Consider the following 18,705-nt stretch of genomic DNA (forward strand, 5'->3'; position numbering starts at 1 on the left):
GATATACTTTTGATTGCGATCTTTTGGAACTTCTCTTATAGGGTGCAGCATATGAGCTTCACATTGCTGAGGTCATAGGTGAACATTAAAACAAACCTCTGCTCGCAAATATGACTTTTCAGTGTTACCATTGTACAGTGTAACTGGTCATGGGACAGTAGCGAGTACTGTCCTTTCGCATCATCAGTCAGCAAGTAATTTTTCTCAGGCTCTATATAAGCGAAAAATTTCTTTGCCTGATCATACTCCATGGGTAAATGGCCATATTCTATATAACATATATATGTTACTGTCCACTAAAGGTACATTTAACATCTATATCTATTATACGAAGTAACAGATACCCTTGGCCGACCGGTGTGGCCGAGCGGTTCTAGGCACTTCAGTCTGGAACCGCACGACCGTTATGGTCGCAGGTTCGAATCCTGCCTCGGGCATGGATGTGTGTGATGTCCTTAGGTTAGTTAGGTTTAAGTAGTTCTAAGTTCTAGGGGACTGATGACCTCAGAAATTAAGTCCCATAGTGCTCAGAGCCATTTGAACAGATACCCTTGGTCCTTCATGAGTTCAATGGGGAACTTTTTGTCTCTTAAATCATCTTTTATCAGTTCTAAATACTTGACCACCTGTACGGGGTTAATCAAGTGTGGTTCTAATAGACCTTTCTGCGTGTTCACTATTGCAGAGACTAATAAGTCATATTCCCTCTCGAGTTCATTGAACATATCAGTAATCTGCGTTATTTGCTTTGTAATAGTTAGAGAATCAGGGCATGTTGTACCTTCCTATTAGTGCTATTCTCATAATCCTCTACATGCATACTTAGTTTTCTTATTCCTTCTGCAATGATCTGAGTATTCTTAGTTACATCATTAATTGTTTGATTCACCCCTGCCAGTGACGCTCTCACAATGGTCACTTGTTCTTTGGACAATCGTAACAGCTCTCTATGCTGTTCCTCGAGTACGTCTATTTTGGCTTTGAAGAATGCCGCATCATCTTCATCTAATTTGCCAAACAATACCTTACTTGCCTCCCCTATAAAATTTAATCTTCCTCTTTTGACCCTCTGTTGTTCATGCCTAGCCAACTGATCAATCAACTCTTTCGATCTAGAAATTTTACTCACATGCCATTGCACGGTTTGCTCTACATTCTTGCACTCTCCGGTGCTTAACTTTGCCTGATTCAGCTTACGCATGCAATGTGTTACCGCTCAATTGGCAACCACTTGCGTGTCCTCAAATTTGTCATGCAGTTCCTTGAGGTTAAAATAGCTCACCACTCTCCATGTAGTGCTGTGCAAACTCATATTGCCCTGGTTGTGGTAGTAAATTCCCGGCACTGACTGGAATTTTTGCATTCGTACATCTTGCGGTGGCGCTTCTCATCCCCCTGATCTGCAAGATACTCCCGACTAGCTCTGTCACCCGCAGTGCCTTCGTTCTTGGCATCTGTAATAGAAACATACTTGTCAGTCTTCTGGTCCTTTATCGCCTGTGATCCTTCTTCCTTCTACATCACATCTTCTAATAAATGTTCACATTTCCGTTCATTAAAATTTCTTCAGCCTATTAGCATGCACTTTTATACATTTCTTCCCTTGTAGCCTAATTACTGCATTAGGTTCTTGCACATCAACCACAGTAAATGGCCCTCGCCATTGGCTATCTAATTTTCTTCAATTGTCCCCGACGCACGCTCTTGTCATACAGCAATACGCGATCATTCCTTCTAAATTTCCTCGGGTTTTGTGTTTTGTAGTAGTTATTCTTGTTTCTTACTTTGCTCACTTGTGTTGCCCCACGGGCATCTTGGTGTAACATTTGTAGTCGCTGTCGAATCTCTGTCACTTAATCGTCATAATTGTAGATTACGTTTGCTGCTTTCTTTTGTAGCCATCCCGGCAAGTTGCGCTTCCTGCCAAAGAAAAATTTGAATGGTGTGTATCCCTTGGTACTATGAGTAGTAGTATTGTACACAAAACATACGAATGCAACCCATCTGTCCCAATCTGTCTGGTCCTGGTTCACATTGTGTCGCACCATCTCCGTCAGGGTACGGTGTGTACATTCTAGCACTCCATTGGACTGCGGATGGTACACTGTCATTTGTATTTTCTCTATTCTCAGTAGTTTGCAGACTCGTTTCATGGTATCACCTATGAAATTGCTCCCCATGTCACTCAACAGAGTTGTCGGGAACCCAAATTTTAAAATAATGCTTTCCACCAATTTTCATGGAAGCGTATCTGCGTCTTGCCGAGCTATTGGTTCAGCTATTACTAACTTTGTGAGAGTCTTGAAAAGTCAAAATATATTTGTGCTCAGACTAGGTAATGGGTAATGGACCTACTATATCGATATCACGGCGCTCAAATATAAATTCTAGGGTTGGAGTTAGCTCTAGTGGTTGCTTAGTCTTAGCTTGTGTGATCTTGTTCTTTTGGCAACTTTTGCATGTCCTTATGAACTTCTCTCTGTCAGCTTTCGTACCTGGCCATGTATAATACTGTTTTATTTGTTCATACGTCCTTCCCATTCCTTGATGGCCTACTATGGGAGATGTGCAATTTATCCTCTGCACTCAGAACATTGTCTTTGTTTATGTGGGATGTGTTACTGCCTCCGCTTATCTCTGTCGCGTCAGCTATCTCTTTGGGGTCTGCTATCTCAGCTGTCACCTCTGTCTCAGTTATCCCATTGCTATTAGAGTCCTTGATTGTGGTCTTAGTTGCGGTGTCCCCTCACTTACCTTCTTGCCTGTCAGTCTCGTTTGTGTCCCTCTTTGTAACCTGTTGTGTTTGTCGCCGTCTTGTACACTTCGAATGCGTGATAGCGCGCTGGCCACGCAATTTTGCTTTCCTTCCGTATGTAAGATTTGGTAATCATATTCTTCCAACTTTAACCGAAGCTTCATTAATCTTGATGATGGATCCGTAATGCTACCTAGCCACATCAGTGGTTTATGGTCCGTGAGTATCTTGAACTTACTTCGAAAGAGATAAGGTCGGAAATACCTGCCCATACTATGGCAAGCAACTCTCGCTGTATTGTACTGTAATTCAGCTCTGCCTTCTTGAGAGTACGTGATATGTATGCAGTTGATAAATCCTTTCCCATTGGACCTTGACTTAAATATGCCCCTAACATGTACTTACTGGCATCACTCGTTAATGAAAACTCTTTAGTGAAGTCTGGACAATGTAGTATCGGTGGCTCGGTTAACGTCTCTTCCAATGTTTGAAGCGCCTCTTCCTGCGCTTCCACCCAAACGTACGGAACTCCTTTCTTTAATAGTTCATGTAGGGGTTTCGCAATTTTGCTAAAGTTGCTCAAAAATCTTCGGTAGTATCCGATCGTGCCCAGATAACTTTTTAAGTCAGCAGTTGTCCTTGGTCGCCGATACTTTCATATTCCTGCTACTTTAGTGGGATCGGATTCCAGACCTTCTGCTGTCAAAACGTGCCACAAAAACGTAACTTCCGTCCTTAGGAATTCACATTTGTCAACTTGCAAGTTTAGGTTTTCTTTCAGTAAGTGATCAAATACTTCCTCAAGTGACGCACCCACCATCGTTGCATGAGACATCAGAAACTATATCGCTGATATCACTATTTGATTCTCCAGATAGAGGATTATCCTGCAGTAATATTTCAAGCACTTCGTCTTCGGAAAGGTGACGAGACATTTTCCACTAGATGCAACACATGCAGTAGTAGTGTCCACTTGTATGGAACAAATAACTGTCGGCTTATAAAGTATTGGCAACAATCACTCTTTACAAGAATAAAACAGAGGAAATGCAGCAACAGTTACGGATTCAATGCAGCATTATTGGGTAATAATACTGCAAGAGAGAAATGGGGTCACATTTAACCCCAATGGTATTCAGTGGTTCTCTCTTGATTTTCTGCAAAACTAAATATTTTCAAAAAGTTATATTAATATATTACGAACCCACTACTTAATTCAGGAAAAGTCTGAATATTTCATAATTTTTAGGAATAGGGAATAAGGTACATTTTACATAAAATTACGGCCTGGGTTCATTATAGACCCTATGGTATTAGGAGGGTTAGCCATTGGAATGTGGATGGAGCCGTCTTCAGGCCCATCACCATCCTATTGTATTCACAATGGCCTGTAGGTTTGCTAAATGCCGTCTTTTATCAATCCCGTTTGTCTATCAGGACTTGATAGTACCCTTTCTCAAGATCTAGGGTTGAGAAATACTTTGCCTTCCCTAGGCTATCTAGTATTTCATCAATTCTGAGCAGTGGGTAGACCATATTCAACGACGTATCATTTAATTTCCGATAATCGATAACCACTCTCCACTTTTGTGTGTCACTGGCATCAAGCTTCTTTGGTTGTAATAACCGAGGAAAGTTCAATGGACTGGTACTCGGTGATATTGTGCCATCATCCAGCATGCCGTTTATTTCCTTTTTCAGTGCTTCCTGCTGTGCTTGGGGAATTCGGTAAGTCCTCTTGATTTATGACTGTCCCTTCTGCTTCAGGTACTAATGGAATCTGGTGTTTTACTACAGTGGTGTAGGTGAGCACGTCTCCCGGTAAATGAAATACATCATTATACACCAAACACAACTCCTGTATGTCTTCTTGCTCTTCTTGGTTTAAGTGCTCTACACACGTTTTCTTTCAACAAGCTCTGCCACGGTTTTCTCCTGCCTTTCTTTCCATGCGGTGCACGTAGGATTTTACAACTGCTCGGTGGCGGAATTTGTTCCGCTAATACCGGTCTAATCTCTTGTTTCGGAATTACCGCTTCACTCCCTAGTTTTCGTGTCACGCAAACTTTTATAAATCTTTCTTCTTGCGGTCCGATTCTTATTTCTTCAGAGTCCTTCGGGGCTGGAGACATGTCACTCCTACTCGTAGTGACCTTACATGATTCTTTGCTCTTCTGTATGGCCATTTACTTTGCTTAGTTTCATTTTCCTTTGGTTTCGTACAACCCTCTTGGGACGGCACAGGCGGCGGCGGCCGGCTGACACCCCTCACCGTGTATTTGTCTTGATCAATACCCTCGTTATCTACGTGGAATGGGCCTCTGTCATTCGTTTGCGTTGCGGCGACTGTTTCTGTGTGCGGTGACCTTGGCTGGCTTCTTTCCAAACCTCGTTACAGCTGCGTAACTTGCTCGTAAAGTCTTCCCGTTTCCATCATTTTGTACAGTTAATCTATTGATGGTTGCTTCTTTGCGTTCTTCTCACAACTCTATCCATTCGCCTCGTACCTGCGTTCTTCTATGGTCATAATCCAACACCACTTTATTTTTGTCCACGAACTCCCGTCCCAGTAAACCATCAAATGGCAAATCAATACACTCATTCACTACTTGGAACTGTGTGACCCAGTTGCTTCCCTCACCGTTGCTGAAACGTACTGACGCAGGACCCTCTGTCCTGACTTCTTGGTTGACGATGCTTTTTATCATTACCGCCCTTCTGGGATCCCACTGCATGTTTTCCTTCAGAACCTTGGACTGTATAAGGTTAATATGGGCACCACTATCTATCAGTAACTTTGTTTCAGAGCCTTTCACATCCTTGCTTTGTACGCATATATAATCATTTTTCCCCATGCGGTCAGCAGCTCATATGATTCCTGACGCAGCGTAATGGAACTGCAGCATTACGCCCACTGCTTGTTTCCCTGCACATTTTTCCTGTGTATGGTAGCCCACTTACTTTCACGACAATCACGAGCATAGTGTCCCATTCGGTGACACGTGAAGCATGTCACTGGCTTTGCTTTAGTACACGGGGGCAAGTGTCCCGTCAGATTACATGCCGTACATCATACTGGTCGGGGACACTGTGCCCATGATCCAGTCCCTTTGAAATCACCAACATCCCTTTCTTTTATGGGTAGCCGACTACGTTCTGTCGTTTGGGGAATCTCCTTTACAGTGTCTGTCTTCTGGACAGTATACTTTTTGCTGCACTCATGCTATACATGCCCTTCTTTCGCGCAGTTAAAACATTTCATGCTAATTCTTTTCTCTGGCCAGGCTACAGTTGCTACGTGGCGCATATCTTTTTCTGTGGTTATTGCACAGCTCGGTAGCTGCTAAATCAATAGCTTCGGACAGGGTGATCCGTTCACCTTGGGCCCGTATAACTGTCTTTAGGATTGGAAGGAAAATCAGCATTTGCCATATTTTGTTGTTTTATTGTCAGCAAAATCGATTTTCAGTCACTTAGTGATTTTGCTGACAATAAAAGCTTGTGGTTATAGCTTGATACCAGTGCCTACCAATTTTAATTGTATATTATAGCACGGAGGATGGTCACTAAGTGTCTGAAAATCAATTTTGCTGACAATAAAACAACAAAATACGGCCAATGCTGATTTTCCTTCCAGTTCTGTCCACTATTTGGTCGTGGTGCGCACAACACGCCATGGAGTCGCCAATCAATAACTGTCTATCCGCTCATCATACAACCCTTGTGTAAACATGGCCCGTCCTAACTTCCCTATCAATGCATTGCACCCCGCAATTTCTTCATCATCCATGACCCTCTTCATTGCCTCTCGAAAATGGAATTGCATGGAATCCATGCGAGAGCCCCATTGAACCACGCTTTCCCCCTTTTCTTGCCTACTATTGAACATGGTGCAGGCATAGTAATCAATAGTGTGTTTACTTTCATAATTTTCTAACAAAATTGCCCTCACGCCAGACCAAATTTCTGTGTGATCTCTAACTAATAGCTTACTGCGGGTGGAGCCCGTTATTTGGCCAATAATAAACTTTAAAAATACTAGCTTATAACTAGGATCTACTAAGTTGTAAGCGTCATCACAATTATCTATGAAGTCGGACAGTTTTTCTCTGTCCCCCTCCAATTTATGTGGTACTAACTTGGTGGCCTCACTATAACTTAAATATAATCTGTTCTCACTGAGGTTTATTTGCATATTCTCACCTGAGTCTACTGTGTCAGCGTTTCCCATCTTCACTAACCTTGTTTCTTGTGGCCTGTACGGCGAACTCGGCGCTCTCGATGGCACTACGTGGATCTGCCCGCAACAAGTGCGGCGCGAGATGGATCAGCTGCCGCAGTAGCGCAGACCTGCGACCTTCTGATCCCGCGACGGCGCGATGCGACGCTGGTGCTGCGTTGGCGTTAAGCGACGACCCTCTGCGTAGACACGGTGCATCTACACTCTGCTCTACGTTGGCGCGATGCAACGACCCACTCTGTAGACGCAGTGCGTGTACCCTCGGGCTCTGCATTGGCGTGATGTGACGACCCTCTTCGTAGACATGGTGCGTCTACCCTCTGGCTCTGTGCTGGTGCTATTTGATGCCCCCTTTGCCTATTCCTATACTCTTATTTCTGCCAATTCTCCACCCCCTACCCCACACCTGACACTAAATAGTTTTCTCCTCCTGTCGTGTCCCACTGACGAGCCCTGAGAGGGAGTGGAAGGACTGCAAGAATACATGTCAAAGAACTTACTTGGCAGGATGTCTTGTGCTCGTGGGCTGCCTTCTGTGCACTTGATCCACTGAAAATAGGGCTGTAGGCTGAGTTAGAATACAGAATTCGGCTGGGATCTCAGGGTACACTGGATGCAATCATACATCATTGATGGGGATATGTACATTGGAAGCACCCCTGGCACATCCATTTTATAAACAGATCTATGCACAAAGTCTAGTGTAACTTCTCATGGCTCCCTAAGTCCCAATATAACAGAGGCGGGCGCACCAGACTAAGTGTTGACTACATGAAAATGAGTCTAAGTCCCCTTGTGGTTACACAGCACTGCACTACAATCTCACAGCATCATAACTCCAGCTAAACCACATCTGACCGACTGACCAGCTGCTCCATCACTGCGATCAGTTCTCCAACACTATGGCGGCTAGGCTTTTTATAGACAGTAGTGCACCCGGCACCACTTGTTCTAGAAGTTTCCAGTACTCTCGAGCATTGCGTGTGTGTCACGCGGCAGCACGTGATGCCTACATAATAAACAGGCCGTACTCCACTATGTTCGCTGTGGCCGAGGGTTGTGGCTTGTAACGGCTCCCAAGCCTTGTGATGTGGCGTAGTCCGCTCTTGTTAGCAGTGTAAACATTACACATAAGCTACGTCTGGTCACGTCCGCCTCGCTGTTAGCAAGAATGTCTAAGCCTACATCTTACTTGATTTTTAACTCTGTTTTCTATCATTCGCAACAGAAATTGTATAATTCACGAGCACAATTTTTGTAAACTACAAATTATTATGTAATTATTGTAAATATTTGTTTATAATATACTCTTAATAATTTATTTTTGTTGAAAATAAAATAAGCAGTTAATACTTGGTAAACTGTGTGAGACAGTCTGTGATAATATAAGCTTTTGCATAACAGTTAAGAATATGTCTCCAGAGATTTTCAAATGTAAAGGAAATAATATTTTATACTATATGAATGAAGTATCCATTACAAGTTTCAAAGCATGTAAATAGGTCCATAAATTCACAAAAAACATGTCTTGCATCAGCTAAGAAATACCATATTATCACAAAAATATTTTACTGACGGTCATACTATTTATCATAGTTCAAAAAGTGTGACATTTGAACTTTTTTTTCCTTAACTTTGCAAAGAAAATACATACATGTGATTGATTTGTATAATAACATTGTTCATAAATTTGGGCTAGCACAAATAAAATTATAAAGGTTACAAGATTTGGTTCAGGTCTCTTTTTTCCAACTCTTTTGTTGACTTTTCAACCACTGTTCTGCAAAGATTTCAGTGATCAACACATAAACACATTTGTAGTATAAAAGTTCTTATTATTTCCATATCGTCTTTCCAATCAACTCAGTATTTGAAAGTACTGTCATCTTTCACTTCATTCGCTTTCAGTTCGTCTTTTGTGTTCCTTACTTGGTTCATCATTTACACTCAGTATGCAATCACATATCTGTTTGTCTTATGTTCATTAGTGTATGGAGTTTTCAAAGGAGCATGTGGTACAGGCTTGGCAAATAGTGGATTAATATCCCTATGTCAGGAGCATACACGATTGAATTATGGTTTCCAGTAAAATGATTATTTACGCACACCTCACCCACATACTGCTGTTGTAACCCAACATGCTCTGCAGTGTGCCGATATTGCCTTGGCCTGCTCAATCACCAGATCTGTCTCCAATAGAGCATTTATTGATCGTGATCAGGCAACAACTCCAGCATTACTTACAAACAGCATTAACAGTCCCTGGATTGACCGACAAAGTGCAGCAGGATGGAACTCCATCCCACAAACTCACATCCGGCACCTGTACAACACAATGCCTGCACAGCGCTTGCATTCAACATTCTGGTGGTTACCGGTTATTAATGTACCAGAATTTCACATTTGAGTGTTTATCTCGTGCTTGCATTAACGTGTGTTCTTGCAATATTAATCACTTAAGTGTGTTCTTGCAATATTAATCACTTAAATATGTCACATAGACAAATGTGTTCTCAAAATTTCATTACTCTAATTTTTTTTCGGTGTTGCCCTTTTTTTCCGTCAGTGTAGTATCACGTAAATCTCGAAATACATCATCATTGCATCAAATATCTGTATAATGCCGTAAACGCCATCCCTGATAACACCTTAATTGAAAAACACACCACATATAATTTACATACCTCACTCATTACATCGTCATATACTTTTACTCAAGAAATACAATACGCTACAACAGATTTTCAAAGTATGTGACTATACGCACATTCATTAGATCCCAGTTGCTGACTATATTTACGTTGTGATTGTTTAGTCTCTTTTTGATTATTTTTTCTTCAAGGACAACAGGTTTGGTCGCAGAATAAGTTTGTTTTGAGGTATTATCTTTGAATTACTTGTTTGTAACTGGAATTAATTACTGTTTCTAATGAACATCTAAATCTCATTTTAAACCCATAAATTGGACTCAGTTCTATTTTCTAATTCCCCCATACCAGCTTCTAATGAATTTTTGGTAGATTTTATTGTAGCTTTCTAGGAATCATAACTGGAATTATCAAGTTTTTGAATTTTTCATTTTGGCCAACACCTCAGTCATCAAATCTACATCTGCTTCACTTTTCAATATTTTTGTTTATGTAATTATACAGTTCAAAATAGAAAAAAAAGAAAGAGAAAAATATAATTTTTAATCATGCACTTATCTTCATTCTTGCTTCATCATGTGGTAGTCCTTTATCCTTTGTAATAATCTTGTAGATATTTTGCAGATATTTTATTGTAAACACATTTTTCTGAAACTTCCTGGCAGATGAAAACTGTGTGCCAGACCGAGACTCGAACTCAAGGCATTTGCCTTTCACGGGCAAGTGCTCTACCAACTGAGCTACCCAAGCATGACTCACGCCCCGTTCTCACAGCGTTACTTCTGCCAGTACGTCGTCTCCTACCTTCCAAACTTTACAGAAGCTCTCCTGCGAACCTTGCAGAACTAGCACTCCTGAAAGAAAGGATATTGCGGAGACATGGCTTAGCCACAGCCTGGTGGATGTTTCCAGAATGAGATTTTCACTCTGCAGTGGAGTGTGCGCTCATATGAAACTTCCTTGCAGATTAAAACTGTGTGCTGGACTGAGTTCGAGTCTCGGCAGTGTCACTAAATTATACGACATACAGTTCAGGAGAAATGACATCATATACACTGAGATACGAGAAAAGTTAGCTTTTACTTAAAACAGAGTGCAACTTGTCTGTACTACACTCATCCATTGTTTGTCACTTATATCTTTAATGTCAAATATAAAGCACATTAATTTATTTGCAATTTAATCAGACATTTGAAGGTGTTTTCTGTATGAGTGTTCAATATTTCAATGAAATACATGTGGTGGTGTACTGGAACAGTATTAACACAAGCTGCTGATTTATGTGTGGAGTACAAAGGAGTTTATTGGATATTACTAAAATCAATTCAGTTATGTAATTTTGAAGTAGGATATGGGAGACAGTGTGATATGTTGATTGAATATGTTGGTGGTTGTAAAGTATTTGTAAGAGGCTATCAGAGTATATGACTGTACACTATAAGCTACAGTATTTTGCACAGCTTCATGACTATTGTACAATTGTTTATCTACTACACAGACAAATTGCATGTGTTGGATAAGTGAAATAATCTTGCTTTCAGACATTGCACTGCATATATGATTATATTATCATTATTACATGATGTCATGCCTCAGTCATAATGTGTTTCGTACCATTGTAGCTTGTTCGCAATATCACAGTCTGACTTGCCCTATATCATATTGCACATTTTGTATAACAAATGAGTAAATCGGTTCATAGAGACACAGTAAAATGAGAGAAAAAAGTTGAAGCATGACCACCCTATGATGAAAACAGTTTGGAAATGTGTCAGATAATCCCCAAGCTATTTTATGGCACATCTGCATCAGTCTACTGTGGTATAATATTTTCACTGATGAAACTGAAAGGTGATATTGATTGGCGACTCCATGTTGTCCTGTGCACCACGACCAGATAACAGGTTTACTTGAAAAAAAAGAGACAGCATTGGTCGTATATTTTTTACTATTGCAAAATCGATTTTCTGTCACTGAGTGACCATCTTCAGTGCTATATTGTGTAACTTAAATTGGGATGCACTGTTGTCACTAAGCTTATGGTGATCACATAGTGATCGCCGTAAGCTTAGTGACAACAGTGCATCCCAATTTAAGTTATACGATATAGCACTGAAGATGGTCACTCAGTGACAGAAAATCGATTTTGCAATAGTAAAAAATATACGACCAATGCTGTCTCTTTTTTTTGAAAGGTGATAGTCACAGTAGTTTTGTCAAATACGTGGATGGTGAAGAAACATATGGAACCATACGACATTTAATCCCAAGTCCACTTTTCTAATACTCTTGAAACTAACAAGCCATGTAGGTCTTTATTCACTACACTGCTAACTTCACTTAGCATTCCAACAACACGTATGTCCACATAACGTAAATGTGACAAAATGCAGAGGAACTTTTCTCAGAACTCGTCATGTGCACAAATCTGTGGAATCTCACTAGAACAGTTTCATATACGATCACTGGAAACCAGCTTCAGTTCACATTGCTTTCCTGACAGCATTAGAGTCAGCTACTGCCGCTACTATTTTCATCCCTCCCACTCGGTGACAGCAGCGCCAGTGGTGGCGGACTGGCAGAGTTTCTCGAAGTTGCAGTGGGCAGCGTGTACAATGCATCGTAGTATGGGGCCACGGCCACCAGAGGGGAGTACTGAGCCGGCGCCGACATGTGGGGCGTTGCTGTGAAAAGGTGTGTCGGCGTTGGGACGTGCGGAGGTGGCGGTGCTGACGATGGAGGCGGCGGGAACAGGCCCTGTGAATGGTCGGGGGCGTGAGAATGGCACACAGTAGTTCATTCTGAGTTGTACAGATAAATCAAAGACATTGTGATCAACTGCAGAATCTGACCTTAGTGTCACAGCTGCGATCTACAAATCTGCAAAATTAGGTGACAAATTCATTATAGATCCTTCAGAAATATCAAAATATTTAAAAGCTTCTTTTTTTATGTATAAATATTGTTACTGTAAGTGGTTACATAGGTAATGTCCTTGAGAAAGGATATTATTTGCAGATAAAACCTAGGCAGCTTGTTTTATTAATTTTTATTTTTGTTTTGTTAATTTTTATTTTTGTTTTGTTGTAGTACATGCTCATCATCAGCAGTCCTAAAGAAGATATATAGTAATATAAGACACAGCATTTTATGTTATAGATTATATGTCATGGGATTTGGGATGTTTTCATAATTTTGCGAATTTTGTGTTAGACTGCCTAGTGCTTACAAATATTTCATTTTAATTTCTTCACAGACTTTTTTGAAGATCTTTGTGGGAATCTGCCATTAATTTTGTTCTGGCATAAAGTCAAATGCTGGCACCACGGTAGAGCAGAGAAGGTTGTGAAGAAAACATCAGCAAATACTACACAGACCGACTCCTCTCTAGGACGACAGCAAGACAGTAGTGGCATCTACATGAAGAGAACATAAGTGCTGCGCTGCCTGGCCATGGCCCAATTGAAGACTAGCCATTCTAAGAGCTCTGTAGCAGTGACTTAGGAACTGTATAATTGTATATACTACGGAGATTTTTAATTTTTTTCTGTCGCCATTGCTTGCACCACCTCATTGAAAATTCTCAAGGTTAAATATTGCCATTTATCTTAATGTAATAAACATTCATTAATACAATTTGCTTGAATTGTTGTCTAGCGATCCGAGAGAGCAGGTTTCCTAGGCACTCTATATTCGACGAGTAGGCAGGACACAAATTTTATCTGGGTATCAGCATGTCCTTGTACTCGTAACCATGAGGTTAAGCATGCTGTATAATATCAGTGATGTATTCTGTTGTCAAAGATATTGGTTCATGTGTATGTTTTCTGTGGTTTATGTGATGTGTGTGTGATCGCTTTGTTTCGTTTATTGTTATAAATGTATTAAATATGGTTAATATAAAAATAAAATGTACAAAATATAATTAGTATAAAACCTGTCGTGTTTCGTTTAAGGCTTGCTTTATCTTTGGACAGCTGTGCGGGGTAGTCATGAGGTCTAGGGTGCCTTGCCATGGTTCGCACGACTCCCTCCGTCAGAGGTTCGAGTCTGGTGTGTGTGTGTGTGTGTGTGTGTGTGTGTGTGTGTGTGTGTGTGTGTGTGTTTTGTCCTTCTCGTAAGTTAGGTTAAGTTAGATTAAGTAGTGTGTAAGCCTAGGGACTGATGACCTCAGCAGTTTGGTCCCATAGGAACTTACCACAAATTTCCAAATATCTTTGGACAGATTGAAAACAATCCAGAAAAATCAAAATATAAACAAAAAGAAACAAGCAACCTTGTCCTTGTCCTTGTCAATAAATACAAATAATGTCGTTCATCAATTACATTAGGGCTGCAGGATGTTGTGAATATAAAACATAGATAATGTCCTTTCCTTTGGTTTAAATCAGCATTATACGGAGGTTTTAACTGCAGATAAAGGTGTAGAAAATATGGCATTATATTTTTTTAAAAATACGTCTGGAGTGCATAGTATAATCACAAGAATAAATAAAACAGGTTCCATGGTAATATCAGGGCCCCTATACATAATAATTAATCACTCATTTTAAGGAAAATGCTCCCCAGATTCTCTAAAGTATACAGTGGTGAAGCAGTTATTGAAAGAAGGCTCAAAGAGAGATGTATGAAACTGCTGACCAGTAAGTGTTCCTCCAGTTTTTTCAAAACTATTTGGAAAAATAGTTGCAGTTCCGATCTAGAACTACAAAGAAAAATCTAATCTCACATCATTAAATCACTTTAGCTTTGAGAAAGGCAAAAGTACAATATGTGACATCAACAAAATTACTTGAGAAATGGTATTCATCTTATGACAGTCCAAAGAGTCACAAGAATTTTTTGTAAACAACTTATGAAGGCCTTTGACTGTGTAGTCCACTGCTTTAAGTTGGGATTACCCATCGGTCTTCTGATTGGTTTGATGTGGCCTTCCATGACTACCTTGTCAACCTTTTCATCTCCAGGCAGCACACTTACACCTAACATCCTCCGTTACCATTCCATATTGTTCTATAAATTAGAAATTTATAGAATCAATGGTTGTGCCTTGCATTCACATTTAACAGAATTAAAACAACATAAAGTGCAGGAAATAGTTTGTCTGATGGAAAGTTATTTCACTCATGGCCTTACAAGGTTCCATTACAGACCCATTTCTGTTTTTATTTTATAAAATGATTGACCCCTACATATAACAACACATTTCTAAAGAAAGCAGGTGCTGAAAAGTGTGATTATGACTGAACTATCAGTTTAATAAGTCACTGTTGCAAAATACCGACATGAATTGTTTACAGATTAATGGAAAAACTGGAAGAAGCCGACCTCGGGGAAGACCAGTTTGGATTCCGTAGAAATGTAGGAACACATGAGGCAATACTGACCCTATGACTTGTCTTAGAAGATAGATTAAGGAAAGGCAAACCTGCGTTTATAGCATTTGTAGACTTAGAGAAACCTTTTTACAATGTTGACTGGAATACTCTCAAATTGTGAAGGTGGCAGGGGTAAAATACAGGGACTGAAAGGCTATTTACAGTTTTTACAGAAACCAGAAGGCAATCATAAGAGTCGAGTGGCTCAAAAGGGAAGCAGTGGTGGAGAAGGGAGTGAGATAGGGTTGTAGCCTATCCCCAATGTTATTCAATCTGTACATTGAGCAAGCAGTAAAGGAAACCAAAGAAAAATTCGGAATAGGAATTAAAATCCAGGGAGAAGAAATAAAAACAGTGAGGTGTGCCGATGACATTTTAATTCCGTCAGAGATGGCAAAGAGCTTGGACGAACAATTCAACGTTAATGGATAGTGTCTCGAAAGGAGGATCTAAGATGAACGTCAAATAAAGCAGAATGTGGATGTAGTAGATGAGTTTTGCTATTTGGGCAGCAAAATAACTGAGGATGGTTGAAGTAAAAAGGATGTAAAATGTAGACTGGCGATGGCAAGGAAAGTGTTTCTGAAGAAGAGAAATTTGTTAGGACGAGAAAAGAAGCATTTGAAATGTGATGCTATAGAAGAACGTTGAGGATCAGATGTGTAGATCAGGTAACTGATGAGGTACTGAACAGAATTGGGGAGAAAAGGAATTTGACTAGAAGAAGGGATCGGTCAGTAGGACACGTTCTGAGGCATCAAGAGATCGCCAATTTAGTACTGGAGGGAAGCATGAGGGTAAAAATGATAGATGGAGACCAAGAGGTGAATACACTAAGCAGATTCAGAAGGATGTAGGTTGTAGTAGTCACTCGGAGATGATGAGGCTCGCATGGGATAGAGTAGCACGGAGAGTTGTGTCAAACCAGCCTTTGGACTGAAGACCGCAACAGCAACAATATAACAACACACTCAGTTTTAACTGCATATAATGCATCTGTACTCATTGAAAGTGAAACCAGAGAACAGATTTCCTGAAGGGCCATTGATACCCTAGATAGCTTAGAACACGGATTTGATCTGAAGGAATCAAAATTAATCACGACAAAGACCCAAATGACACAGTTTACACTAAACAACAAAAATTAATAGTTTATAAATCAACTGTAAAAATCATGAACTTATGAAAGGAAATTCCTGGCGATAGTTCTAGATAGATTATCACTGTTTTCAAGTCTAATGGTTTTGGAAAATACATTGAACACTCGTGCATTTTGAATGACAGTATCGTCCTATACTCTATAAAAAAGTGCCTATCACAGCTACCTTGAATCTGTTGTAGCTGTGGAGCTGAGGGAGTGTAAGTAGTGTAAATAGAGTATTACATATGGCTTGACGACCAGGAGCTGAACGAAATATTCCAAGTCACTTGCTGAATGCGTATTTCACGGCTACAGTTGCAATGGGTATAGATTTATTACCCAGTTGTGACGTGAAAATTTGTGTCAGGTCAGGACTCGAACCCAGACTTTCTACTTATTGTGACAACTAGGCTAAACCATTTTGGTTATCCATGCAAGCTCCCTGGCCATATCCAAACGTCCATATGCCACTGTCCATTTCCTTATATTTTAGTCTTATGCACATCTCCCTTTGACCTTTAAAAACCATTCAAAAGCCAGATCGCACAAATTTTTTTTTTCCCAGGTTCAAGACAACCGGTTTCAACAGTCTTAGCTGCCATATTGAGGTCTTAATTTTTTTTTTTTTTTAGTGCAACATGTTCGTTTCACGCTCATCTCATGTACAAGATGTCACCTAGCTGAAATGAGAATGTAAAAAAAAAATTTAAGACCTGAAGATGACAGGTAAGACTGTTGAAACCGGTTGTCTTCTGCAACCTTGGCCCCTGAATGTTTTTTAACAATTAAAACAGACCGCCCTTGTACTACCATAATGAGAAAATTCAATCTCCCTTTAACCGTTTCGGTGCTATAGGCGTGATGCCTGCATTCTGTACTGAGGGCGGCGTTTGTTACGGCTGTACTGCTCGCCAAAATGCTGGTGCCGGTTCTTAGAGACGGCGTTCCGGCCGATGTGAAATACTTGTCACCCTATTTTTCGAAAACTATTTGGCGAACAAATTTTATTTCACATCTTACAGTCTATCTTCATTCGATACAGAACTTTTCGTTATGCGTCATACTTCCTGCGCTGCATCAAATTAAGTAAAACATTGCACGACATTTTAAAGAGTTTGCAGTGCCAAAAACGCGCTGCATAAACTTCGCGTTTGGTTGATTTTAGCTCATACGTTTCAGGGAATGAAACGTAGATAAGCTATCGAAATTTTATTTAAAATTGAGAGCAGAACGACATTTCATTTCGTTCTCGACTTACTGGCTTTTGTATCCGAATGATGGTTCGCATGTCGCGGCCATTCATGTCCTTGTGCATCGCGGATCATGTGGACATTACAATAGTCATAATCTCATAAATGATTCAAGATACCGAAATTAGTGTATTTGCAAATGATAGACGCAATGAGGCACATATGTTGAATGATAAATACTCGAAACTATATTTTTCACCGAGGTATGGAAGTAACTCGTCTGCAGCAGTGAGAGGTCGGCGGCTAAGTACGCATTCAGATGTCTGTAGCGCTTCAGGAAATCCCAAGCAGCGCGGTCATACGTGTCAACTCCTGGGAAACGGCTTAGCAGGACGTGTGTACACGTCCACAGCAGCGAAAGTGTTAAGTTCGCAACAACACTTGATTTCCGCTCAGGGAGAATGACACATGCCACAAGGAGATCATGTTATCGTCGTATGCCCCATCTCAGCTTACGATAGTTACACATGTTTTGACGATCAGCAGCTGGTCTCGATTCCTTGTGGGAGTGTCATTCTCTTTGAGTGCAAACGAAGTAATGTTGTCAGCTTGAAGGAAGACGTGCATGAGAAACGATACAAAGAAGGGGACAGTAAGATATGGAGGTTTGGATCGGGCCATGGAGCGTGCACAGATAGCCAAAAACGGGGAAGGCGGTCATTCTTGATAAAGTAGGAACTCCGGCCACGAGTCCCGATCCAGGACAATATAGGTCACAACTGGTTAATATATCTCTACCAATTGCAGGTGATGTCATGAAATTCGCATTCAGCGAATAACACGGAAGAATATGGAATATCATCATAAAAAAACTATTATTATGAGTGTGTGTGATGTTCAGCCAAGAGATTCACGATAACTACTATTTTAGGGTCTAAATACACTGACGGAAATAAATCGAAACCCCAAAAAATAATTGAATTAGAGTAATGAAATTTCGGTAATATACAGGGTGATCAAAAAGTCAGTATAAATTTGAAAACTGAATAAATCATGGTATAAAGCAGATAGAGAGCTACAAATTGACACACATGCTTGGAATGACATGGGGTTTTATTAAAGCCAAAAAAATACAAACGTTCAAAAAATGCCCGACAGATGGCGCTTCATCTGATCAGAATAGCAATAATTAGCATAACAAAGTAAGACAAAGCAAAGATGATGTTCTTTACAGGAAATGCTCTATATGTCCACCATCATTCCTCAACAATAGCTGAAGTCGAGGAATAATGTTGTGAACAGCACTGTAAAGCACGTACGGAGTCAAGGTGAGGCATTGGCGTCGGATGTAGT

At 40.4% G+C, this 18,705-nt stretch overlaps 2 protein-coding genes across 3 annotated transcripts in view; one reads left to right on the forward strand and one right to left on the reverse strand.

The window, feature by feature from the left end:
* Positions 1-13,532, forward strand: part of LOC126214853 (F-box/LRR-repeat protein 2-like) — a 121,662-nt gene extending 108,130 nt beyond the window's left edge. For both annotated transcript variants that reach the window (XM_049941487.1, XM_049941488.1), the window contains one exon: positions 12,900-13,532. In XM_049941487.1, coding sequence (XP_049797444.1) covers positions 12,900-12,909 — 10 coding nt within the window. In that variant the 3' untranslated portion in view covers positions 12,910-13,532. The remainder of the gene's footprint in view (positions 1-12,899) is intronic.
* Positions 13,533-16,815: 3,283 nt separating this feature from the next.
* Positions 16,816-18,705, reverse strand: part of LOC126214877 (NK1 transcription factor-related protein 1) — a 142,592-nt gene continuing 140,702 nt past the window's right edge. The window contains exon 7 of the mRNA XM_049941523.1: positions 16,816-16,842. Within this exon, the coding sequence (XP_049797480.1) occupies positions 16,816-16,842 (27 nt within the window). The remainder of the gene's footprint in view (positions 16,843-18,705) is intronic.

This window comes from Schistocerca nitens, chromosome 12 (assembly GCF_023898315.1).
Source record: "Schistocerca nitens isolate TAMUIC-IGC-003100 chromosome 12, iqSchNite1.1, whole genome shotgun sequence".
In the NCBI taxonomy this organism is placed as follows: domain Eukaryota; kingdom Metazoa; phylum Arthropoda; class Insecta; order Orthoptera; family Acrididae; genus Schistocerca; species Schistocerca nitens.